The sequence below is a fragment of the Cyrtonyx montezumae genome, unplaced genomic scaffold (assembly GCF_038088225.1).
Source record: "Cyrtonyx montezumae isolate F1298 unplaced genomic scaffold, pur_monq_1.0 scaffold_10, whole genome shotgun sequence".
In the NCBI taxonomy this organism is placed as follows: Eukaryota; Metazoa; Chordata; class Aves; order Galliformes; family Odontophoridae; genus Cyrtonyx; species Cyrtonyx montezumae.
This window is the reverse complement of record NW_027071826.1, coordinates 9228211-9255589: the sequence shown is the minus strand read 5'-3', so window position 1 is coordinate 9255589 and position 27379 is coordinate 9228211. Positions and strand designations below refer to the sequence as shown.

At 45.9% G+C, this 27379-nt stretch overlaps 2 protein-coding genes across 2 annotated transcripts in view; one reads left to right on the top strand and one right to left on the bottom strand.

Moving 5' to 3' along the window:
- Positions 1 to 27379, bottom strand: part of XRCC3 (X-ray repair cross complementing 3) — a 421446-nt gene that overhangs the window by 89168 nt on the left and 304899 nt on the right. The window lies entirely within an intron of this gene.
- Positions 817 to 10564, top strand: TNFAIP2 (TNF alpha induced protein 2). Its single transcript, XM_065750111.1, has 11 exons — positions 817 to 1158; positions 3292 to 3919; positions 4543 to 4657; positions 5991 to 6116; positions 6413 to 6513; positions 6600 to 6698; positions 6850 to 6973; positions 8085 to 8207; positions 8771 to 8926; positions 9606 to 9727; positions 10225 to 10564. Exons 1-11 carry the CDS (start codon positions 828 to 830, stop codon positions 10364 to 10366), a joined length of 2067 nt encoding a protein of 688 aa, XP_065606183.1. The 5' UTR covers positions 817 to 827; the 3' UTR covers positions 10367 to 10564.

Genomic DNA, 27379 nt, shown 5'->3' with positions numbered 1-27379 from the left:
GCATAAACTTGCAAGGGTATTTGAAGATTGTGACTGAAGCCAAATTTGTCTTTTATTTACAGGCTAAAGGAGTTACTCTTACATGGCCAATTTAAGCCAAAATATGCCTGAGAGTTCTTCGTACAGAATTACACTGGTCTCCCAGAAAGTCACTTAGAAAAAGTGTTGGGACAAGGGCTATTTCTATGAAATTAATTAAATATATATATATTTTTTTTAATGTATGGCTATGGTAACAAATATGTCTGCTGTTAATTACTTGTAGAGCAGGAACATGCAAGATGGTGGTGATGGAGTGGGACTGCGACAGGATAACGTCAGCTACCCACCTGCTGCCATGTTCTTGTGTCCCCTGAGCCAGGGGAGGACCGCTCTTCCGTGCAGCCACCCTGTTTGCTGCCAACAGCTTCATTAAGCCCAGGCTCATTAGTCCTTAGTGGGGTGGTGAGAAATTCACCCCACCCCTGATTTCTTTCTGCATGAACCATGGCTCATGCTGCAGCTCTGTGTTTCAAAATGTGCAAGTAGCTCCGTGGGTGTTTTCACAAGCGCATGTGCAGCTGGATGAGCAGGGACCAGCAAAAACAGGGCCCAGGAAACACTGGATCCGTCCTGATGCTGTTTGAAAACAAAGATCCCTGTTGCTTTGAACCAGGGCAGGACACTTGGCCCGCCCCACCATAAAGCCCATGTAGTGAGGGCTTCTTACTGAAATGCTTTTCCTTTGATGGGCATATATCTTGACACAGTGCGTCGTGGTAGATTTTATGCAAACTGTTCCAACCTGACTTTTTTTTTTTTTCCTGAAATTTACAGGCCTGAAGAAAATGATGAAAATGTTACCTTTTTTCCAAAGTGGTCCCATTGGAATACGCAATGGAACAGCAGGTTGCAATGATTTAAATGGGCGGCTGGAAAATCCTTTGGCCTCAGTGGCTGAGCACATCCCTGCCTGTCCTTCTGGAGATGAGATCTGGTCCAAGGACCAGGAGAAAATGAGTGAAAGGCCGGAGGCAGCCTGCAGGACCTCACGGGCATCTTCCATCACCAGCAATGGGAGCTGTGCCTCCGCTGGGGAGAGTCCAGAGAAGGGGAAGAAAGGAATAAAGGGGATACTTACGACTGCACTTAAGAAAATGAGGAAGGCCAAGCCCAGTGGTAAGTGCTTAACCCGCTCAGCCCACCTCTGTATTGCCCCATTTGCAATGTGTTCTTTTGAAATAAATCAGTCATACCTGCAGAAAATACTCCAGCTGAGTTACCACCAATACCTGGAGCAGTACATTGCCATTTTCCTGTTTTACAGAAAATCCCACGCCAGATACATCCTGAGATCAAGTCTGACATTTTCACCATCATCCCACAGCAGCAATTTATTAATTCTCCCCACATCTCTCTTCCTCCTTTATTTCAGGCTGATGCACATCCAACTTGCAGCAGCAAATCCTATTTGTTGCTAAGTAGCTTTTGATCTATTAGATTTGTGCCTTATACTTTCTGCTATTGAGTTTCTGCCCATCGACTATTGAAGTAATCCCATTGTTCTTGTTTGATGCACACAGCCCTCGGTTTCGATAGCACCTTTGTGCAATCAGCAGATGTCAGTAGGGCACTCCCAGCTTTTGTGTATAGTCACTAAGGAGAACATTAAGTGAGATGAGGTTCAAGAGTAACATAAGCTTTCTCCACCCAGAGTTTTCAGTGAAAAACTTACATTGCATATCTATGAGAACTTATTTTGGGATATAACTTTTCTGGATTTATAATTTCCCAGACTGCATAATCATCAAGGAATGGTGGCAGCTCAGACAGGATAGCTCAACTGTATTTATCTCACCTGCTAGATGTGTCATCCATCCTATTTCTGGAAAAACCCATGTGGGTTTTCCTCTAGCACTTCCTATTTAGCTACATCTTTCCATCTATATTTTTTTCTAAAACCTTGCTTCCTGCTTTAGGTCATATTAATGGGGAAGAATTGGATGGACCTCTCCCTCAGCTCATTCTTTCTGAAGATTACTTCTTGCTTATACAAAATATCCTCTTCACTTTGACAGCTCGGGACTTGATTTGAAAGTGCAATTTCTTTCATCGTTTTGGGAGAATTGTATTAATATTCAGACTCTCTCTCTAGCAGTTTCAGATTTTATCAGGTTGTTTCAATGGATTTATTCTTTTCCCTTTAGACTGCTGTGTGCTATTGGGTTCACTGATAGCAGTAGGGTAAAGTATTTACCCAGATTTGGGGGCTGGCTCCCCAACACTGAGGCCACTTGAAGGAAGCTTTGCATCTTTTTCTCTATGTAGTTATGCTGTCTTGTTCTTTGCTTTATTGTGTTTAGCAGATTTTAATGCAGGTTAGGTCTGATAATTCACATTTTGTTCCAACCCTATTGTCTTCAAGATGAGGCTGAATAATTACTTTTTTTTTTTTTTGCACTAATATGACAGATAGAATAACTAAAAAAGATAAGGCTGAATTTTAAACTGTGCTCACAACTTCAGCATCATGATGAGGAGTTTATCAGTGCTAATCAGCCATTTCTTTAATTATAACCCCAAAAAAACTGACTTCTGTGCCAAAATTACTCTTAGAAAACCCATAGGAATTTGACTTTACTTTCAAGACTGGACATCATATGGCAGTCGTTTTAGCTGCTTTGCTCTGATTTCTTCACTTAGGTCCCCAAGCCCCAGTAGTCCCTTGGTCTGCATGGCCAATCCTTGAGCCAAATAACTGTGTTGTGCAAGAAAATGACAAACACACCGTCCTGATGGGCCCTATGACTGAGATGCAGGTGGCAGGGCATGTTGCCTTGTGCCTATTCCTCTCCTTCAGCTCCTGTCAAAGGAACAGTTACACATACATACAGCTTGTGCTCCCTGATTCTTATTGTTTCTTGGGAAACCCATAGTGTATCCTCAGGGCTATCAAAAAATTTAAGAGACTGTCAGACCTTTGCTTAACAACCCAAAGAAACAATCTACAAAAACAACAACAAAAAATACCCACAGTTCTAAATTTTGGAAAAAAAATCATGGGTAGCACATGAACATCTGGTGATATGTAACGGAGTAGTGATGAGCATTCAGTGAGCGTTATGCCAGCCAGCAGCAGCCTAGGAACAACCTGATCTTTAAATAAAGGAAGAATTTCTGTGTGATAAAGGAGTCTAAGAGTTAACATAGAATTGGAGACATTTTGAAAATGCTATTGGAAAGCCATGTTTTTATACAAAACAGGAATGAAAAGTTTTGCTGTTGGGTAAAGAAAGGCTGTTCTCTCCTCAGTCAAACAAGTCATGGATCTCCTTGAAAAGCAGAAGCTCTGTGATGCTGTCCAGCATCTGATTGCCCTGGAGAAGAACTTGTCTGGCAAAAGCGAGGAGGGACTGATCATCACCCAGCAAGACATTGAGTCCATCTGCGAAATCCTGAAACACAAAGTCTTCAGCATCTTGAAAGACTCTGTGCTTCTAGCGAGATCAAACCCAGAACTGCTGCAGCAGGCAGTAGATGCACTGAAAGAGCAGGAGAAAGAAGACCAGAACTGCACGTCAGAAAATCTGCCTGAAGAAAACTTGCAATTTAGACCTAGAAAATGGAAAGATCTTTGGATGGCCACAGTAAAGGAGTCGGTAGACATTCGAATGAAGGACACTAGTCATACTCCTAGAACTGAGAACCTCTCTGTAGTTGGCCAAAACCTCCTGCATATGGGGAAGACAATGAAAGAAGATTTGACAGTAGTTGCACAGTACATTAAACACCTTTATCCCCCTGAGTTTGATGTGTTCCGCACATATGCAGAACTCTATCACCACCATTTTGCATCTCTGGCGAAGAAAGCTGCTGAGTCTCAGCTGGATGACAAGGATGTCTACCTTCTCCTCTCTTGGGTGCATAACATTTACCCAAAGTAAGTGATGCTTTCACGCACATTTTGTACTAGTGGCCAACAGGTTTTCTGGCTGCCAAACCAAACATTTGCTCTATTCACAGATCGGTATCATTTTGATGCAGTCCAATCCATGTTAGGTTTTGAAGTCAGCAATATTTTGTGCTGGCCAGGATAACCTGAAGGCACTTTCCTGGGGCTGCTAGGCTGTAACCAAGTCTCACTACACCACACAGGTGACAGAGATCCAGACAGATGCATAGGGCTTCACTTGTGGCCCTTGTCTCATTCTTGGAAAATCTGGGAACTCCGGCCTGTGGCCTGCTAGATCACAAGGCAGCCATTAAATAGGAAAACCTGAGCTGTGATTATCCTGGGCATGGAGAATGTTGCCCAGGGATTACCTAATTCTTTCATTAGGTTACTTGCTGTATGGAAGAACAGAGGATGTATTCCCAAGCTCATTCCTCCTGCTGCTCGGGGTCCCTATCCCCAACACAGTGCAGTGGCCTATGCTAAGAACAGGATTAATTTACATCTGGTTTCTCATTGATGTCCTCAAGGAGTGTTAGCAATTTGCCTCAGCAGCTGTCTTGAATTACGCTGGCCTTGGAAAATGTGATCATTTGGCTTTTTCATTCCAGAGATATGAGAAAAGAACGTGTTTTAGCAGAGGAGCTGGAAAAACTTGAGCTTGGAAGCCTTTTGCCTCTAAGTCTGTGCAGAGAGCTTGAAAAAAAATACCTTGAGAGTGAAGAGGTAAGAATCTGTTCATTTCCTTCTCATCCCTGTGCTGTGCATAACTCCATAACATAAGGAACTCTGACTTGTCCTAAGTGCCCACTTCCCAGCCCTCCCTGTAAGCCACACATCCTCCAAGAGCAGAGGAAAGCTCTTTTTTTCCTCCTTGTAGCTGGGATGCTGCTGGTTGGGACTTGAAGAGCTAACTTTCTACTATTTCCTGGTTTGCCCATCCCTCTGCCTGGACAAAAATTACTGCTCTGTTCTTGTAAAACTGGTGCTAGGGAGGTGGGAGAAGGTTCAACAACAGGCATTTGTGGGTAACTTTGCAGTTGTCTGCTAAATCTTCATAGGAGGACCCTGCAGTCTTATTTGCAGATGATGCTTCCAGCCCTATTTCTGGCTTCTGCAGCAGTGCCAGACCTTGGGTGAGCATGAAGCACACAGGTCCAGTCTGGAAAATACTTCCTCCTTGATAGAGAATCACATGGTCTGCAGGAAACAACAGTTGCTCTGATTTTTGGATCACACTCTCCTTAATGGACTCAAGGAACAACTTTCACCTCCTTCCCATAGCTTAGTGCTTTTGGCACTTTGAGCTGAAGTTCCTGGAAAATGAGAAGTTACAGGTTTTGCTGCAGTCCATGATGGATTGCAGATGGGCTGTGACGTGCGTGAACAAGGCAGTGAGCAGAGGTGTGTGCCAGCTATTGCATAGCACTCATGCTGCACAGCGAGCAGGAAGGGTCATAGCAGGGAAAATCTGGGACATTTTGATTCCCTCCTGAGTTGGTAAGACGTCAGAAGTGCTTATGATAAAGAATTACAAAACAAGCTCAGTGGGTAGCACTGTATGTTACAGGTTACATGTAATGTGTCTCTCAGGGAACTGGAGCTCTGGTGTGTATACTTGCCTGTGCAGACATGTTGGGGTGGTGAGTCCTGATCTTTATAGAATCATAGAAGAGCTAAGGTTGGAAGAGACCTTAAAGCCCATCCAACTTCAACCTCTTGTTTTGGGCTGGTTGCCCCACAGCAGCTTGGGCTGCCCAGGGCCCCATGCAGCCTGGCCTTGGGCACCTCCAGGTGTTCTCTAGGCAGTCTGTGCCAGTGCCTCCCATTCTTCCCCTGAAATATTCCAGTCTATACTGGATAGGGGAATGTTGTTAGAGAGTGTCCTTGCTGCTGGGAAGCTGTGGGTAAGGTGTCTTGTAACAAAGAGCCTTTATTTCTCACCATGGTAGAAGAAAATTGCTAAGCCAATGGGTAGGTAGGCAAAGAAAAATATCCTAGCAGAAGGCAGCAACTGTGATATCTTGTGGTAAATGCTGTTGTTCTTTGTTTTCTAAAGGCTACCATCAAAAATGTGCTGAGCAAATGTTTAGCAAAGGAAATCCAGAGATGGAAAGAAGACAAAGAACCAGAGAAACTCAATGGACATTTTCAGAGTGAACTGCTAGCAATAATTGTTATCCAGGTAATAAATATAAATATTTGAAAATAAACATCAGCATCTTGTTTGTACTTAGGATCTAAGACTAACTGTAGTCAATGCAGGAAGCCAAAAGGCCATGTTGTATGTGTAGGGCCATAGCACAAGTGGGTGGCACAGGAGTCCAAGCCCATACTCCCAGTGTGACAGGTGCTGGGACAATCCTTTTCACATACCAGCAAAAGGAGAGAAAGAAAAACTTCCAATTTCTCACTTGTTTTATGGGTTTTCTTCACCTACAATGTGCTTTTTTTTTTTTTTTTTTTTGGTTTGTTTGCTAGAGTGTCTACAACAGCCAGATGCAAGCCAGGGACATCAATGCCATGCTGGGTGAGGAGCTGTTGTGCCGACTGTCAACAGAGCTGGCTGCCTTTCTGAGAAGGTGTGGTAAGGTCCCAACAGGCAGCGGTGCTTCCCAAGTGTCCTTGTGCCATCACTCATCCACTTGTCTTCCCATCTCCCCTCCAGCTACAAGGATGCTTTTGAAGACTTCAAGGAAAGAGGCAAGAAGCACAGATACTACAGGCCTGTTCTGATTGCAAATATTAACAACTGCTGCAATTTTAGGTAATAGTTCCTTCCACTGCCAGCAGTGGGAAATAGTGAGATAAAGGGAAAATGCCCCAGACTGAGCAGAGGAAGGCTTGGGAACCTCTGAATTTCTCTCCTTCCCTCTTTGGGGAGAGGTTATTCTTACACTGGCAATATTTCCTTTCAGAGACTACACAGAGAAAAACATAGCAGAAAAGGATGATAATAAAGAGAGGATACTTAGCACCCTTAGGGACATTATGACCAGCGGTGGAGATGTCCTGCTTCAGCAGCTCTTTGCCCAGCTGAAGGTATGCATCCAGCCTACACTTGCTGTCCTATGGACTAGTTCCACCTGGTGGGACAGCGGCAGCGACACAAAGGTGCTGCACTGTTGGCCACCAATATCCATGACTCAAACACGGTGACTTAATCACATAACGATTAAGGTTGGAAAAGGCCTCTGAGATCATCAAGTCCAACTGTCAAGCCATCCCCACCATGCCCACTAAGCCATGTCCCTAAGCACCACTTCATCAGCGAGTAGCATTAATTAATTCGGGGCTTGGAAAGAACATGATGTAAAAAATTGTAAGGAACCTCTAGAGATCTTCTATTCCAACCCCTCTGCCAAAGCAGCTCCCTATACCAGGTTGCACAGGTAGACGTCCATTTGTGTCTTGAACATCTCCAGAGAAGGAGACTCCACAACCTTTCTGGGCAGCCTGTGCCAGGGCTCTGTACTTTTACCTTCAGTAAGTCCAGTAGAACTGATATTCCCTACTAAAAACACAACAGTTTAGAAGGAGTCTTGGCCAAGCTGCATCACAGCGTCAGTACTGTCAGAAAACCTGAACTGGTGTCTTCAAACCCCAGGCAAAGTATGTAGGTATGGCTGTGCATGGGGAAGTGAAAAGTGCTGATCACATCCAAGAGAAGTGCTGTAGGGAGAGAGTCTGAACATGCATGTGGTTACACACTGAGCTGTGGGAAGCAATCACAAGTGATGACATGAGCAATTACGCAGCACTTGGCTTCTCCATAAGGGTGGCTGGAAAAATACTTCCGGTTCTTTCATTTCCTTCTTTCATTTTTTTCCCTTCCTTTCTTTCTTTCCTTTTTTTTTTTTTTTTTTTTTTTTTTGACTAATAATAGAAAGCTTTTAAAGTTAAGCAAATGTGGCGGAGGGGAAGGCAGAGGAGCCAGGAATTACAGCCACAATCACTCCTGCATTTTCTGTAGGACCTCTTGGAAGATATCTTCTGTGAAGCCTAACACAGCTCCTCTTCCCTTGTCCCTGTGGGTCATGTTCATTTCCCTACTAGGACCATACGCCTTGCTGTCACTGTAGGGGATGTTATGCATATAGGAATGTAAATACATGTTTGGATAGAACTAATTAGTTGTTCTTCTATTTTTCAGCCAATATACAAGAAATTTACAGAAAATAAGTGGGAATCCAGCAATGAAATTATGAATGAGATCATTAAAACCACCAGCAATCATATTTCAGAGTTACAGACCCTGAAGGACCCTTTTTACCATGTAAGTCAAAGAGAAATAGCCATAACCACATACTCAGTGGTGCAGGAGTATATGTGAAACATTACCGTATAAAAAACCTTTGATTTCCTGCCTTTGTCTTTTTAGTAGTTAAAACAAAATTGTGAAGTTCTGTGTACAGAGAGAGGAACAGGAGGAGGGGGGGAGTTCCTGTTTCTCTGGAGTACTGCTACCTCTTATCTAACATTTGGAGATGTTTTCTAAGCATTGAAGTCTTCCCAAAAGGAAGCAACACTGAGAAATTCCCACACCTCTTTAATTTAAGTGCAAAGAGATTTTCGGTATCTGGGATGTCACATTGCAGATTGCAGGGAAGTTGGCAGCCAGCATGGCTCCTCGTGTTAGAGGAGCAGTGGACACTTGGCAGGATGTGCTCTGTAGTACTTGAGGTATCTTAGTCCTTCCTCCATGCACATCATCAAATCACTGAAGTTGTAAGAGACCACTAAGGTCTTCTAGTCAGCCTGTTCCCACCTCACCCACTACCTATGTTCCTCAGTGCCAAGCAAATGTTAGATTAATGATCCCACTCTCCTTCCCAACAGTCCATCATTGAGAAGATCCACGTCTGTTTGGTGAAAGATTACATCGTGAGGCTGCTGAAGAAGAAGGTCAGCATGAAAAGCCCAACACAGCAGCAAAACCTGGCCCAAAGCATCTCCAAGAACGCTGCCGACCTGGAAGCCTTCTGCACCAGCAATGTATGTGCTCACTCACCTCATCCATGACAGTGTAGGGCATGCTGAGAAACAGCAGCATGCCTTTTTTGTGACCCCTCATTAACCTTTCTAACACAGCGTAACTTTCTGGAAAGACTGGGCAGGGAGAGCTTTGCAAGTGCCAGCCTGCTCTTCCCAGACAGAGAGCGATGATTTCAGCCTCCTTTGTCCTGTCATCAGTTGTTTCCTTTGAAGATTTATATCAGGAGGGACAGGAGACAGCTAAACATGAACTGCTCTGTTTGCAGTAGTGCATGGAGCCTGATTTCCTTTTGCTCCTGTGCCCTTGGGGCTGGCAAGGGCAGTGAGGTGGCTTCTGCCAAAGGCTCCTCCCAGGATGCTCTGGCTGTCACTGCTGTGTTTCTGTGTGGCCACAACTTCCCTCTATGTCTTCTGAGGTCACCTCCATCCTTTCATATCTCTAGGAAAAAAAAAAATACAAGTCAAGCCCCATCTCAACCACCTCACCCATGTTTGAGAGAAAGGAGCAAGTCTGAGCAGCTCTCAGCATGGGCAGGAGGCCAAGCACCCATCTCCTTGGGGTACTGAGCAGCAAGAAACCAGAGAACAAATTCTTTTGAGGGGCCAGGGAAGGGCTTGGTGTGCCTGGAGAAGTGGGAGGAAGGGCTTTGCCACAGTCTGACCGCTTCCCTTTCCACAGGGGTCTAAGGCCACCTGGCTGAATTCAGTACTCCCCAAACTGGCTGAAATAATCCGGCTTCAAGATACAGGTGCTATTAAAATTGAAGTTGCAACACTCGCCACGGCGTACCCAGATATCCGGTAAGAGAAGCTGAAAGGGATTTGCAAATACGTATGTGGAATTTTAATTGAGTCATGAAGTAGCCATATATTAGCATGGGTGAGGCTCATACACCCTGGGCAGTGCTGACCTCTGTCAGATAAAGAATCCAGAGGGTAAATGGCGCCCAGTTAGCTGGATATCTCTCTTTGCACACAGCCTGAGCTGTGTTTTCCCTAGACATTCCATAACCAAAACTTAGAAAAATCTGAACTTGTCCAGGGCAGAGCAGGTGAAGGCTGCAGCCAGTTTGGGGCCATCAAATGCCATTGGACAAAAAAGGACTCTATTAAAAAAGGCCATAACTTGGAATATATAAATATGCTTGATTTTCTCCTTTGCCTTGGGGATTCCTCACACCTCCCCAGAGGTGTTGGGTCCTGTGTGTAGGGTCGCTCAGTGCTGGTACCTCCTGGGGACTGAGCAGCTTTGCAGGCTGGTGCAGGGAAGATGACATCTGACCATTTCTCTCCCACAGCAAAAGACACTTGGAAGCATTCCTGCATATCAAAGCTAATTTGTCACGTGGAGAACTCAAAAGCATCCTGGGCTACCTGGCAGAAGGCACAGCATCCATGCCACCCAGCACCCCACTCTTCTCCAGCATTAACATGTCATAGGCCAGTGCACCCTGTGTGGGTGAAACCAGGACTATGCCATGCAGCAATGCACAGCACTGCCACCTTTTCCTACGGAAAATTCTCTGTCCCACTCTGGTGTTCAGTGTCCTTCTGGGAAGCACCATTCACCATGCATGGCCATGAGAAAGGGACACCCATGAAAGGACTGTGCCTGCAGAAGGACCAGGGATGCTCCTTGCACCAGAAACGGCTCCTTCCACAGTCTCCTTGATGACATCACAACACTGCCCTGGTGCTCTGAGCTCTGTATACCTCACTGGGTGCTCTGAAGGCCACGTCACTGATTCCCCAGACCAAGCAAACACCTCCTAGGAAGCTTTTTGTCTGCTAAGGAAAGAGAAGAAAAACTGAAGTCAGAAAGCAGAGATTTTGGAAAAGTCCCACGACAACAAGCTTACTTTCTGTCTGTAGCCCTCTGAGCCACTCAGAAACACCGCATTAGACCATACCACATTTGGGGTCAGGATAAGCCATGCTTGTGCATGCTGGAACTTCTGTTGTGGAATCTTCCTTCATGGAGATAGTCAAAAGCTATCTGGGCATGGTCCTGAAACCCCTGCTGCAGGTGTCCCTGCTTGAGCAGAAGGTTGGATCAGATGAACCCAGAGGTCCCTTCCAACCTCAACTGTCTTACGACGGCGATTCCTGCCTACCACCATACTGCAGTGGTTTGGTGTGGCCTGAGCTGCGTGCTCTGCACCTTTGAACAGAACTCTGCACAGGGGTTTTGGGGTTTCCAAATCACCCCCAGGAGTCATGACTACCCCCACAATGGTGGCCTGGGCAGCACTTCCTTCACCTCCATGAGGTGGGAGCACCTGGGCTCCTGGCAGTCTTCTTCCCTGCTACAGTTACTCCTTCCAGCACATCCCTACCCCACTAACAAGGCTCGGGCTGAAACTGTGCACTGAAAGAGATCTTGTAGGCAAGGCACGTTAGGTTTTGCTTAAGCCCTCCCTGTGGAGGAAAGGACTCCTGACCCTGTTAACCTCATGGGCTTTGAAGGAGTGGGGGAGCTGGTCTCAAATGCCATTTAAACTATCTTGAGCTCCCCATCTGCATCACCATTTCCTCACTTTATCTTTCCTTTCATGTTGTAGGGTAGATTTGTGTGAAAACACAAATGGGTCTATTTTGAAACTGTGCATTGTTTTTACAACCCATTTTTCTGGGAAATGAATCCCTTGCCAAAATAACAATGTGTTTGGTTGAAAACCTTTCCCTTCAATTTTCCTTTACAGGCTGACAGAAGTTGAAATAAAAAGTCAGTCCGGAAGGAAGACGTAATGACTCTACAGACCATAAAATGTATTTATACACATATACAGTATACTATGGGTGTATTTTTACATCCAATTTTATTTTTTTCTCAGTTAGAGATATTCATTTCCTATGTTTATATTTAAACATATTCAAATACGCTAGGAAACTGACACATTTATTCTGTCTCTGTCTGTTGTTTGCTGTGCTGCTGCATACAGTCCCATCTACTCCTCCAAAGGCCAGTGCACCTACTGCTCTCAGCCCTCCCCAGTGGACATCACCACTGCTGCCAGGCAGGGAGAGTGCACATCGGTCCCATAGCCGTGTACTCCAGAGCCAGGACTGCCATATGATATGACAGTTATGAGCATGGTTTGGTAGGTGTGGTGGTCAGCAGTTGGACTATATGATCTTAGTGATCTTTTCCAGCCTTAATGATTGTGTGTGCTGTATTTGTGGCATCTGGTACAACAAGGTCCAAAACATCAGCCTTGGTGCACTACCAGTCTCAATGTTGAATAATAAACAGTTAAATTTGAGAAGCATTTTCTCCTTTCTGCACTGGCACCCTTATTCTTCCATCTCAGTTGTTTGCTCCTGTTAGCACAAGAGAGGCAGGGAAGGCAGAATTTGCCCCAGCTGGCACTACTGGCCCAGGTCTGCTTTCTTAGCACTTGCTATTTATATTTTGCATGAAAGAGCACTTAGGTTTCTATCCGCAGCCAGGAGCAGGGCACAGCTCTCCTTCCATAAGCTCACTCATGCTCACAGAAACTCACTCATACATGTTATCTCAAAGCTTTTTTCACATGAATTGAACTCTTATCCTGAATACAGTTTATAGTCAAATGCTAAAATGACTTCTACTAGTGCTGAGCACTTGTGACAATTGCCACCTATTATGCAACATTTTCTTTTCCAGTTAAGTGAAAGGTCATGTTATTGCTATAAATAATTATGCTCTGATTTAGGGATCTGTTAAGGGCCTAGAGAAAAGCATCATAGAAGTGATTACATTGGCCTTTAAAAAAGAAAAAAAACAGAACAATTCCAACTAATGCAGTGCTGGAAGAAAAATAATGACTCTATTTATGTATTGTAATAAGGATGGGTAGGAGAAAATGGTTTTCATACACATTTTATAAGCCATGTGGAACCATGTCATGCAATTCTCTTCATCCTGCTATAAAAGCCACAGCTTTCAGAATCCAGGAAGCCAATTTATTTGCCTTCCTGTATGACTCAACATTTACAGTGGCATTTATTCACATGTGGTGTATTACACATGGCCAGGTACTTCCAGGAGCTTGCACAAATGTCTTCTGATGACAGCAGTAGATTAATACTGATAAATAGCACTCCTACAAACTAAATTAAATTGTTTGTGGTCAGTGTGGCTGGATAGTATCTTGCAGCCTCTATTGATATTGCTTTTGATCCCATTTTAGAGGCAGAGAAGAGGCAAGGTGATAGAAGTAAAACTGGCTTGCATTTAGTTTAGCTGGTATTAACTAGGAATGAGCATGGCTGAGGAAGGACATCAGTCAGGAAACGGACTCAGCGGCCCTTATGGACATCCCATGGTTCTATGATTGACTGTATGATCCAGGGAGACGGCTGGATGCTGGTAGCCTGGGTGTGACACCAGCAAAATCCTGCTCACACAAAACATTGTCACACTTTGGGTTGAAATCCATGAGTAATTGCTGCCTTCCTGCATGACCGAAAAGAGGATGCAGCTGAATCACTCAGACCAGTATCTTAAAAATACAAAATAGGTCTCCTGTAGACACATGAATACAGGGCAGCTTACATCAAAGGATTTAGGAATTACTCAGCACTGCAGCAACCACAGATTTCCTCTTTAGCAAAGTTTCAAATCCACAAGGCTGGGAGAGAAGCACATCTCACCTGCAGAAAAATCAGAACACATGCACTGCAGAAGCTGCACATCAGGGTGCTTGGGTGCACTTTGCTGGAGGAGGACTAATTGCATTTTCTAAGGCAATACGCTACTGTGAAGTAAATGTGCCTGCTGCTAGACAATATTTCTGTTTGCTACCCAGGGCTTTCTCCTCTAGAAATTGAGTTTAAAAAACCCTCTTGAATTGACCAGCTTGAAGCTTTCCCTACAAACCCATTTTTCATCTCTCTGCTGATTCTTGTCCCCTGAGAGATATTTCCATTTACTTCTTCCACCTCTTCATGACTCTCCGAGGTTCACCCCAGCTCCCCTCCAAATGCCTCCTAGTTGTGTCCTTGGACTGTGTTTTCATTACACTTCAACTCCTGGTTCAGCAGATGGGACCAGCAGGGCACACTGAGCACCAGAAAGGCTATCTTTGAGGAGGAGGAATGCACTGCTATTTATCCAAGTCATTTTCATCCCAACAGGACAGAGCTCTTGAACTGCAATAACCCTCCTAGTGGACTAATAGAAGAGGAAAACTTATCATTTAGCAGAAAAGCTGAGCTCTCAGAAGTATTCATTAGCGTTGGAACAGCTGTGATGGGGAAAAATGAACTCTGAAAGGGAGGAGGCAATAACAAGCTCTCAGATAGAACAATATTGGTCCTGGAGCCTTCAAGAGCTCTCAAGGCCTGTCCCAAAGGCTGCAGGCCAACCACTAAGCCCCCCTGGCAAGAGCAGCACTGTCTCAGTGCTCAACCAAATGTACAGATAAGATGAACTGTTGGGACAAAGGTAGCAGTGCAATATCCTAGTTAACAAAGTTTCTGGTCTTTGGCTTTACTATCATCTCCTCTACCCTACACAATGGCCACAAGAAGCAGTGGCAGGTTATATCATCACTGCTTACCTGCAAAGCAGATCCCTTGTCTTCGGCAAGGTCCAAACTCTAACCATATGTGCTGCTGCTTGGTACCCTGCATGGGGCTATCCAGATCAACAAATGTTGGATGCAGTTTCCCACTCACACTGTTGAATGCTTGAGCAATGACATGAGTGTTCCACTGCCTTCAACCCAGAAGGTTCCTGCTCTTCCCCTGCTCATGATGAGCTCCTGAAGGCACAACTGCACCCCACTGGCTTTGACATCCCTTGGTGAGGAGGTAGATGTGAGGGGAATGTCATCTGGAGAAGAACAAAGTGCCACGGCTGTCCTACCTGATGCAGGCAGTTTTCTGGGAGCATCACGCCTCAGTAAGGGGCATCCCACTCCACCTCCAAAGGAGGACAATGTTCAGGATAATTCAAGAGGGGCAAGACCCACAGATTGATGCTGTGATTTCACTGGAGCAAAGGAGACCCATAAGTCACAGAAAAATGGGGGGAACTAAGCAAGGTTGACTTCTGCATGCTCTGGATGAGTTAAACCTGCTCCTAAGTAACCTTAGCAGCTTTCAAAGATCACACAGTCACAGAATCATCAAGGTTGGGAAAGACCTCAGGATCACTTAGTCCAACCACGACCCATCCCATTACACCCACTGACCACATCCCTCAATGCCACATCTCCACCGTTCCAGGGATGGTGACTCCACCACCTCCCTGGGCAGCCTGTGCCACTGCATCACTGCTCCTTCAGAGAAAAAAAGAAAAAGTTACTCTTCCAGATAACTGTTAATGCTGCCTGGAACAAGCAGTAATTCAGATAAAGTTTGTTGTACCTCATAGGAGGTGCCCTAGAGAGACAAGGCTGCAGAAACACAAATTAAGGATGCGAGAGAAGCCTCCAGGTACCTGCCACGCATGTAGCTGTGCTCAAAAGTCCTTTGTTGGTCTTTGTTTAACTTTCTAGTTCAGGATCTCCTTCTGATCCATTATAATATCATAAAGACTGAGGTATTACAGGGGAATGCATGGACTGCCCAAGTTCCAGTTCTGTTTGATTTGATTTCTCTGAGAAGCCTCTCTTGAGGAGCTCAGATTGCATTTACTTGGGGAACATTTTGTCAGATCAGCACGTACAGCACAAAATCAATAGCAACTTTTAAAGACAGACAAGATTTGTCTGTCATCCAGAACAATGCCTGAAGCCAACTTTTCTCAGATAGAAACCACAAATTTAAAAAAAAATAGCCTCCACCTTTCTTCTACTTCCCTTTGGACTTCAGTCCCCACATCCCCTGTGGACAAGGGACACTGCCCATTTCTGTTCAACCCAATTTCTGTCCAAATCAACTAATCCTGCATGAAACTGCACTGTATCTGTTCAAGTACAATGTCCTTCTTTCCAGTATAAGTTTCTACTATCTCACATTAGCAGCTCACTACCACGAACTTCAGTTCATTATCTAAAGTGATACTAATTGCCTATTTTCACATATTTCTATATAGGTTGACTTGAAAAAACAAATTTCTGCTTGTAGTATGCAAGCAGTGTTTCTGTGCTAATGGGCAAATTAGCGTTACAAAAATCAACACAGCAGATTTCTGCAGTCTGTTTACATCCCCGTATATACAGAAAAAAATCCTTAATGTGGATGCTTTCAAGACAGAACTGGAAGCAATAAAATCCATAGGTTTTGAGTAGGAGAAGTAATATTTGATGTCAATATTTATGCAATTTCCTGGTCTGCCATCCCTGAATCACACACGTACACAGTACTCTCTCTCACAGAGGCTCCAAGCTTTTGCCCAGTTTCAGACCTTCAAGGAACACTCCTCTGGAAACTGAACATTTTTTCTCCATGGAAAGAGGCAGGGTATTCCGTTTGTCCAAGTCACAGAATCTGAGATTTGATAGCAGGACACATTGAAGCATGAGACCTCCTTCCTCTTTCCATTCTCTGCCATAGTGCATGCGCTATGTTCCACTGCAAGTCCTGATCATTATTTCTTCTGTTAACTTTGCCTTTGATAAAGGCATCAAGTACAGCACACATTCACAGTGCTGTAGGAGCTTTGTCATATTATGGAAGAAACAAATAGAGTGCTTGAGGTCTCCTCTTCCTTTTTCAGGCTTGGGAACTTTCAGGAACCTTTGTTTCAGTTATGCAATTCTCACAATGTACAAGTGAATTTAATAACCAGAAAACATAGTACAATTTTACAGTCTCACTCCTACTTCCTGTATTCAGGACAGAAATTAGGGACTTCCAAAATTCTGAAACTTTTTGTAAGACAAGGACAAATTTGTCAGGGTATGCCTGAAAGGCCGAGACTGGGCATCAGCCTCTGGACATCAGTGTTGCTGGTCTTGAAGGTAAGCAATGAGCTGCACAGGGCTGTTGGCATTTGGATTTTCATTTCTCAAGGCAGTTCCCTCAACAAGCCCAGTCATGGGCATGGCCTGGGCAAGGGCACCAGGGGCTCCATGGTTGACAACAGGAGCCAGGAGTACACACTTGGACACAGGAGGGATGTGACAGCTGTGATGGAAAGCCCAAGAGATGGTCCACACAGTCAGACACCATCTGACTCGCTGCCACCACCCCTATATTGGTGAGGGAAGCAATAACATCAAGGCAAATGCTTGTTTTCCATTGATGTGGAAGCAGAGCAGCCATTACCAGAGTTAGCTCTAGCACCATTGCTGACTAATGATATGTTCAGAGTAATGATATGGTTCAGCTGGCTAAGTGCCACGTTTCCACAGTCAACATCTCTTAATGCAGTTTCACTTCTCACTCAGAAAAAAAATTAGCAGAGAAGAGATCCTTTCCCTTCTCCATATGGCACCAAGCACACTGAGGAGTGTTTCAGGATTTCCACAACCTGAGGCAGAGATCACAAGGGGAAAAACAACACTTTCCAGCCAGGACTTCTTAATCTGTGAAACTCTGGTGCTGTCTAGTGTCAAAATACCTTTGGGGCGAAGCCTCAGGCAGCAGCATGTATTAAGTCAAAACCTGCTCAGCAGCAGTGCAGCCCTGTGGGGAATACCTTGCCCTTGACCTCACAACAGGGACCCAGCCCTGCACAGATACACCTCGGCCAGTCTGTAAGAACAGTCCTACACACTGGCATCTCATCCTAAACTCATCTCTGCAATTAGCCACAGCTTCCCAAAAAGAGACCCTTCCTGAGCTGCATGGCCAGAGCTCTTACCCTGAATTCAGCTACCCAGATCAAGGCATCCTCATTTTGCAAAGGAGTTGCTGCTCAGCATGTGTCTGCTCCTTCATGGTCTCTCCTTCATCCATCTGAACTCAAGAAATGCCATGAAGGAATGCCAAACACCACTTTTTATTTCCTACATATGCAAACACACATCACACAGATCAGTTAAGGGAAAAGTAGGAAGGACAAGGAGATGACTACAAAACAGAAGATCACTTACAAGCATCACACAAAGCCAGGAAAGCAGTGCTCCTGACTCGCATCGGGCAAGAAGACACTGAGTTGTAATTCAGGCCATTGAGCTAGAGAACACTTACAGAATCATTAAGGTTAGAAGAGATCACTAAAATCATCTAGACCAACCCCAACCGACCCCCACCGACCGCATCCCTCAGTGCCACATCTCCACAGCTCTTGAATACCTCCAGGGACAGTGTCTCCATCACCTCCCTGGACATCCTGTGCCAATATTTGCACCAAACGAGATGACATTTGCACCAAACTGTGCTGAAGCCACATCAGGGAACCGTGGTGTTGGTCTGCGGGAATGTGGTACAACAGCATCCAGCACTGCCCCGTTTTTTCTGACAGAGTGCAGGGTATTTGATAGGAAATGGAACCAGCTCTTTGTCTCCGAGGGCTGACTGCAGCCATCTCTGCCACAAACTGTACGAAAACTGTGAGAGCACAGATGCAAGACAGATGGCAGTTTCATCAGCCCAGGAATGCACATGCCTGTGTGTTCTCCATCACATTTCCTCTGTCCTCTTTTTCCTTTGTTGTCCAACACTGGTTTCAGCCTGTAACACTTTGGAGAAGAAACAGCCATGCACAAGGTCAGCTCAGTGCCAGGAGAAGCCTAATTTTCAAGTAGAAGTGCAGTTGCCAGTTGTGCAGCAGCACAACAGTGGCACACACAGATTTCCCTACGTCGCCATTCTGCTGACATGCAGCGTGCATCCATGGGGTCAGCCCACAGTGAGCAAGAAATGAGGACATTAAGACTTATTTTTATTGGCCTTCCTCCACACAGCTGAATTATGTTTGAATTGCTTTGTGTTTGTTTGCTTTAATTTCTCCCTCATTACAGGAAAGTACTGGCAAGAGAACTGTCAGCCATCTCAAGACCCATTCAGCTAACAATAGCTAAGAAAAGAGAAATGAGCCCTGAGCAGTTCAGAGCTTACCAAGTCAACATAATGCAGCCCATATCGCTACAACTGTATGTATCTGAAACCATAAAAGTGATTTGGAGTCATGTTCTTCTGCACAGATTTAAGCATGTAGATAAACTGTGTTTCTATAAAGCTGCCTACTTTATACATCCAGTACAAGACATTTAAATATGCCTCAGTTCATAATACAAATGGAATCGAGACAAGAAAAAAAAATCTTGAAGTGGTTTGCATTTTTTTTCCAGGAAAAGCCAGATGCTTCGCAGTGCCACCACAGACATTGTATTATTGTTCAGTGGGGGGAAAAAAAGTTATTTAGCCTTGTTCCCTTGGAGCACTTATCTGTTTGGGTTGCCCCTTGCGCACAGGATCACAGCACAGATTATTCTCCTCTCTGAGCACCAGGGAAGAGATCTGTGCTGTTCAGAGCAGGAGGTGAAGCACAGATGTGACCTGTTGCCCCAAACGCTGTCTCCTTCCATCACCACTTTTATCACAACAGTGATCAGATGTACATAAGGATCTCTGTGCAAAATGAACTCATCCTGAAAACACAGCTCCATGCTCCCATGCTGTGGTCAACTATGCAAAAGAACCCAGGTATAACTCTATTCCTTCTGCACTTGCCTTACACTTGCTGCCCTGCCTTCAGCCACCCTCACCCACCAAACCTCACTCTCAGAAACAGCTAAGTCAAAGGAATAAAAGAAATGATAGATGCAGACATCAGAGGGCATGTAAAAGCCTTGTAGCATCTTGTTCCTTTAGCAGATCCACAGCTCTCCCATGACGCCTTACTTCCCTTTTACTTCTCGTGTCACTGTCACTGACAGCACAGTGGTTAATTCTGAGTTTCCCTATTTGCTGCATTGATCCATTTCACTTTTTTTTTCCACTGTTCTATATCTGCAATCCTCTGACCTCCAGCAAAGCCAGTGAGCTAACATCACAGGACCCAGCAGCAAGCTTCCCATTTTCTCTGACCACATCTGTCCTCCCCTCTACTCCTCACATTGGTCTGAGCTGTCTGCAGCACACACATGCTCCTTGGCATTTCAACCCCCACTGGTTCCCCTCACATGCTCCAGCTCTCCAGTGCACCAGGGGTACCAAATAGTATTTGTGCTCTGGTTCTACTTTGAGAATGAAACCCAGAGGACTCCAGTTCCCCAAGGGATCAAACACCCACAAAACAATCTGGGGCAGAGTGCTAAGTAACTATACAGAATCATTAAGTTTGAAAAGACTACTAAAATCATCTAGTCCAGCTATCAATCCATGCCTGTAATTGCTCTAGACTGTGTCACTCAGTGTGAAATCTGGAAGAGAAGACCAACACTTCAGTCTTATGGATTGAGCAGCCATCAGCCAGTGACACCAAGCAGGAAAGGTTCCAGCCCATCCTCTATGGGCTTCTACTTGGGAAGACCCAGGGGATGCTTGCTTTCCAAGTGTGCCCTTGCCACAAGATGAACCTCCAACACAATCAGTGCATTAGCTGACCACAAGGACAAGGAAAAAGTCATCAGTCTGCCCTGGAAAAGGACAAGGGTGTAGAAGGCCACGAGGTCCTGAAGCACTTCTCTTTCTCAGAATTCTAACTCCAGACAGCTAGTGTTTGAGAGCAGAGTTTTCCTCATAGAGCATATTGAGGTACTTCAATATGGGGTCATTTTGACTGAGGGCTGCTTAGCAAAGAGGCACAGAAGAGTCACTGCCCCTTTATCTAAACAAAGTGCATCAGCCAAGCCAAGCTGAGTAGCACGGGTGGAATAGCCCAGCCCAAACTGGGCTGCATACCCCAGAGCAGATACCAGATTCCACACCTGCCTACAACCCCTGAAGCTATCCAAAGAAACTCTACCATTTAGGGACAGTCTTGTTTTGGGAGACTCCCAGCAATCCAATATTTTACATCATTTTCCTGGACTATAGCAGAGCACATCCCACTCCAGAAGGCCCCCTCCTGAGCCCACAGGCTCCAGCAGTTCCCAGAAGTCATCTGCACATGGGGCAAAGGATGACTGCCACATGAGTGGTGTCCCCAGCCAAACGCGCCAACTCCCACTCACAACTGGGTCATTTCCCCATAGCAACAGAACAACTGTTTTTACCATTAAGTAACCCCAGAAAAGCATCTAATAGGTCAAGGAGTAACAACATTAAACTGAAGGAGAGTAGATTTAGATTATGTATAAGGAAGAAATTGAGGTCCAGGCACTGCTGCCCAGAGAACTGTGGATTCCCCATCCAGTCCCTTCTAACCTAGCCATTCTTTGAGTCTACAGTTTCATTTGGTTGCTATTTGTGTCCCTTCTCTAAGGCACACACACAGACTTCCCGCAGGCTCTGGGAGTCTTGTCTGTCTCTACACTGGCACTTCTGTGATACAAGTCAAGCATGGCTGCAGAGCTCAAGGTTTCTTCCCCACTAACCCCAAAAACATCCCCACTGACAGCATCTGTAGGGTGGTACCAACTGACATCTGGCAAATAGAGTTGAGGCTGAACACTCAGGATTCAAATGCCACGTGATAGAAAAGAGCCACACAGTGGGATACAATATCCTTCTTTTATATACAAAACAGTTAAGTGAGATACTGGGCAAACAACTCGACATCAATGACATCTATTGCTAGAACTTACTAACAGAAGGAGTGAACCTGCCAGGAACAAGAAGTTATGAAGATAGAAGTCTGTAAAATGGCTGAAGAAAGAGAAAAAACTGTCTGTTCAATGCAGGAGGTATGAGACAAAGACAGTAGGTACAAGGCACAGCACCAGAAAAGCAAAGTATTTTCTTACAGAGCACATCACTAGGCTGCAGCAACTCCCTCACGTAGAATAGTGGGGCTGCAAAAAGTCAAGGTGTTCCTTGAAAGAAAGAGTCTAGGATGGAGGAGAAGTACAAGAACAAAACATCATGATTGCTTCACAACAGAGATAATGAAGACAGATAATCACTCCTAAATTACCCAAAAAAAGGATAACAGTCACAATCCAGCTAAAGAAAAATTTCCTTACCCATCCCCAGTATAAGGGTCACTGAATACTCCAAAAGGAGAAATCTCCAGACAAAGAACCCTCCCTTGTGGCAGCCAGCCCTTAAATGAGGTTTAGGAAGGTGGGGGGTGGAACCTGGTCACACAGGTGAATTGCTTTCACTTGTGTGCCCAGGGCAGGCTGTGTCCCTTCACCAGGTGCTCAATCATTGGTTCAGACCGTGACTTAATAAATCCCATACACTCTGAAGTGCAAACACTGCTCTGGCACAAGAAACAAATAAGCTATCAACTCCCAATGTCTAGGAGAGTATTTCTTCCCATCATTTCTGCTTTCTTTGGATATCTATTTTTGTTACTGCTGTGGAGAGAGCACTGGGCTGGAGAGGTTTCTGTTCTGAGTGATGCAGCTGCTCCATGCCAAATCCTGGGCTGCCCCAGCTGCTTGGGGTTATGGGTTGCAGCATTTGGTTCCATGCAGTATGCGTTTTGTAGTTAGTTTAATAGAGTGAACGTAGTGCTAGAGGTTCAGGAGGAGCAGTGAGTGCCTCTGCTGAAGGTCACCCTCAAACCCTGTTGAACCTCTGCTGCACTCAACTTTATGATCCAAAACAGTCTGGGAAGGCAGGTTGGCAAATTGGTCTCCTCGTAGTCCTTCCCAACAGCTATCTTATGTTCTTCCTCCTTCTTACACAGTGGAAAAGCAAAATTGACCCTATGTTAAATACAGAAAATCTATTTCCAAGAAAGCAGCTGCACTTACAAATTTAACTCAACTTTAGCTCACCAAAAACTCCCAAATCTTTCCACGTGGCGCTCAAGTTTATTGTGAGCCTGGAGCCCTGCCTCGTGTCCCTGTTTGCAGCTGTGATGTGTGTTTATGCTCCAGTATCAACAAGAACAAACATCCTGAGCAAGAATCACTTCTTGATGAGACACCACAAGAAAGCCAGGCCTTGCAAGAAATCCCACCCTTGCACAGGCTCACTTCCCAAGGAGCAAGGCCATGACAGGAGGTGAAGAAAACCGTGACTCTGAGGAGATGCAAACCTTTCTATCTACCCTTAATTATTTTTTCCCTCTCTTTGCCTTTTCTCTTAGTACAATAGGTCAATGTCTAAGAGGAATAGGAGCGGTTTTGACTCCTTGCTCTTGGCTCCATTGACCCTCTTGCTACGTCATGCTTGGGAAAACAGCTCTTCATACAAGGTCATAGAGCCTTTTCTTTCTATTTCTTTTCAGTGGATGAGAATTAACTATCATCGCACATTAGCAGTCAGACAAGCTGTAGTGAGCTCAGCCTGGCCATAGGGCTCACAGGATGCCAGCACCACCGGAGACAGGCTCTGGGGTCCACTTTCCCATGCAGAGCAGGACCATCTGTAATGCTAGCTCAGGCCAACCTGTGCTTTTGCCTAGCAAAACCTTGAAAACCTCTGAGAGGAAAGTCCACCACATCTCTGGGCTGTACAACATCCTTGGTCATGGAAGTCAGAGAGGCACAGCCCGTGCCCTTTTCCCTGTGTTGTACCATTGGCTACTACTGAGAAGGTTTCATTTCTGTCATAATTGCAACCACTCTTTGTATAAGTTGCTTTATCCTCTTCTGCCAGGCTCAGCAAGTCCAGCTTCTGCAAACTCTGTTCACTAGCCAGGAGCCCTAGGCCCCTCCACTGAACCATCTCACTGGTAACACATCCATCACTGAGGCAACACTCTCCTCCACATATTCTTAGCAAATGAGGTATGAAGGATTGGATTCAGGTTGGATATTAGAAAAAAACTTCTCTGAAGGAGTCATCTGGCACTGGAAGAGGCTACTCAGGGTGGTGGTGGAATCACCATCCCTGGAGGTGTTCTAGAAATGAGATGTGGCACCAAGGGATGTGGCTTAGTGGGCAATATTGGTGGAAGGTGGATGGTTGGACTAGAAGATCTTAGGGGTCTTTTCCAACCTTAAATATTCTACGATTCTATAGTTTCAGTGGCAATCCCTTTGGCCAAAAGCTATGTTTTTCCAAGAGGCCAAGCTGCTGTCACTGTCTGCAAGTTCCTTCTATCAGCTCGGCACACTGGGGAGATGCTGGAGTCACATGAGGGAGGACAGCCTTTGCTGTGTCTTTGGGGAGCTCTGTGCCTTTCCAGAAGCAAAGGAGAGACACTTTGTGGTACAGCAGGAGATGTTGTAACACTTGGAGAAGAAAATTGCTGCCATTGACCCACAGTGACTCATCACTAATGGGAAAAGTTATAAGCAGAGCTCACAGCTTCAGCTCATTTTCTTCAAGAAACAGCTGCTTTAATGCAGGCCAAATGTGACCTAAAGTGCTTGTACCCCTCAGTTACATTCCAGTGCTGGCTTTGATCAGGAGCTGCTGCTCAGTTAGCCATGCAGACATGTAGCCTTGGCCAAGTCAAGACTCCAGCTGTGAGCTTGCTCTCTGGGTGCCTCCCCTGAAGATGGGTAGGTCCTGAATGGTGGCCATACCCACACTGATGTCTTGCCCTGGAAAAAGTGCATTAGAGCCTTCTGCAAGACCTCCAGGGTGCCAGTGCTGAGGAGGATTCTGATGTCAGTGGGTGACAGATGGATGGTTGTGTTTTATAGGTTGGCCATCAGCTGCACGTCCACTTCCTGCCCAGTGCACTGCAGCCTGGGCTCCACGCACAGCCATGCCACCAACCGCTGCCTTACAGGAGGGGTGATGCATCTTTTGCAATGCAGAGAGTTGGGTAGTACCCTAGAACAGACAATAGAAAGGGCGACTCTTAGTACCCTAGAACAGACAATAGAAAGGGCAACCCCTTCTCACTGCATGTATTTCAGGCTTTCTTTGGTGTGAAATTCCCCCTGCACAGCACAAGGATCTCAGCAGATCAGTGTTGCAGCAGTTCCTGGCAGCCCTGGAGAACCCAGGCCATCAGAGGAGCTTGTCCCCAGCCTCTCTTATAGCCAGGAGGGAGGGAGCCAGCTGTAGCACTTCTGATGTGAAAGGAGAATTTCAGCAATGCTGAATCCTCGGGAGTCCAGCCTTGAGCAAAACATCTGAAGCTTATACGAAAATCTCTGTAGTCACAGAAATGAAAATCAGACAGCATCTGAGTAAAACCAGAATACTGCTCCCTCAAGGCAGCTCTCTGCCATTTCCCCGTGGATGAAGGAGCTCCTTGGGAAAGGGCTTGGCTTTTCCAAATGAATGACTCAGGCCATGCTCTGCCTTCTGCAGCAGCTACAGCCTTGCCACGACACAGTCACCCAAAGCATGCACAACTGCAGGCTTACATCATAGCTGGCAGCCTCAACTGTTTCCAAATGCTGGGAGTGGCACGTGATTTCCCAGAATCGCTGCTTTTCCTGTACCCTTCCAGCCTCACGAACCCTACACTCCAACCCACTACTCTATGTCGGGGTTGGAGAGGGAAAGTCCTAAACACAGACTTTGGCAGCTCAGCCTGCACTAGAAGTCAGGATGCATATGAACTAAACAGTGCGGGATTAGCTACATGGCCTTAGGGAAAGACAGGACAGAAACAAAACGTCAATTCCTGCTGCCTGGACAAACACTAGATATGGCACTGCATGAGCAGCACCCCCTTCCTGGCACTGTTCTGAACCAGGGCTGAATGTGACATGAGTGATGGTGGGACAGAGACCAGAGATGGGGAAAGCAGAGAGACATCAGGTCTCAGCATAGGAGGAGCTGGGAAAAACAAAGTCAGTGGGGGCAGATGAGATGCAATAGGAGAGGCCCGAGGCAGGTCAGCCTGAGGAGAAAGTGGAATTTGGAGGAGTTGGCTGCAACTCAGGAAATAATATTGAAGGCACGAAGAAGTCTCCCGGTGCGGAATGGGGGATGTGGAGTGTGGTGGGAATTTAGCTTGCTCATGAATTCCTTAATCCTCTGAAGTTTAAGAAGGAATTACAGAAAGAAACAACACTTACTCAAATTCCAACGGATTCACGTCAAGCTGTGGCACAGGCAAAGGGGAACAAAAGCCAAAGCACAGATGTCAGTACTGATGGATGAAAAGCACCACGTAGGTACTGGCTGTAGTGCTCAGAGGTGCATCTGCTCCAGCAGCAGCCCTGAATGAGCACTCTGTGCCACCCCCATCCTCTCTGTCCCCCTGCTTTACCCCCAGCCCTGTGCTCTGCCCCAGGAGGCGTGCTGTGGGGGATGCTTATGGAGCTACACTGCCAAAAATAAAATGAAATACGAGAATGATAACAAACTGTGCATCCAACTGCAGCCTAAATAAAGTTAAATAAAGCCTAAATAAACTGGAGGCTTCTAGAGACAGATTTCATCCACTTGTCTTGTCCCAGACAGGAATTAGGTTCATTAAGGTTTTGGATGCTGAAATGCAAAGGATGCTCATAGGACCTTCAGGGACTGCAAGCAAGAAGGCAGGGGTTGGGATTTGATCTTGGAGATATCTAGGAAAAAAAAAAATCAACGGGATGCAATTCAAGTACACTTACAGCACGATGACACAGAAGTAAACAAATGCACAAATACAGGGAGGAAATTGCCCGTCCAGCAATAACTGCAAAAAAGCCAAACACCGCGGAGTAATGAAGGGTCACGGACGGCTTGTGTCAACACACTGCTGCGAGAAAGGAAATCTCTTGCTGAGATTTGCAAAAACGAGTTGACACCTGCCCGGCACGGAAAGCAATTCCCGGGGCAGCAGGAGGGCCCCTGGCGGCAGACAGCCTCGTGCCCGAGCAGCGCGGCCCCGCGGCCGTATCCCCACCTGGCGGCGGCACCCGGGGCCGCAGGAGGAGGGACGGGAGAGCCGGGGCTGGGGGATGCCGTCTGTGAGCAGAGCTTTGCTTTATATTTGTTGAGAAACCGTGTCGGGTTCTGTGATGGGCGGTGATTGAACAAACCGCTTCAGAGCATCCCGGCCCCTTGAAGATATTTATTTTATGAAGCCGAAGGGGATCCGAAAGCCACCAGGTGGCATCAGCTGCGTGAGCCTTCGCAGCACGAGCTGACCGCAGGGCAGAGGGGGACCCAGCCCAGCTCCTTAGTGCGGAGTAAAGGCTTCAGAAAAGGATTTTCATCTGTGTGTGCCTTGAAAATCGCAGAATGATTGGGAAGGGGTCTTAATACCCACCCAATCCCAAACCCTGCCGTGGGCTGGCTGCTCCCCACCAGCTCAGTCTACCCAGGGCCCCATGCAGCCTGGCCTTCGGCACCTCCAGGGATGGGACACCACAGCTCTCTGGGCAGCAAGGTCTCACCACCCTCTGAATTTCTTCCTGACATGGGTGAGCAAGGCAATGGCACGACCAAGTGGTCCCTGTGAAGTGAAGAGCCCTTGCAAGGGGATACTGAGCTCTGAGCAGCTGTGTGCTTTGGTAGAGCTGCCAGACAGCAGGACAGAGCTCAGTGCATTTTGCAGGCCCTGAAAAACACAGCTTGAGCAGTTCTGGCCTTGCTTACTTCCTTAGGCTGCAGAATAATCCTGCAGGAAGATCCTGAATATGACCCTGCTTCCCTGCCCTCCACTGAGCATGG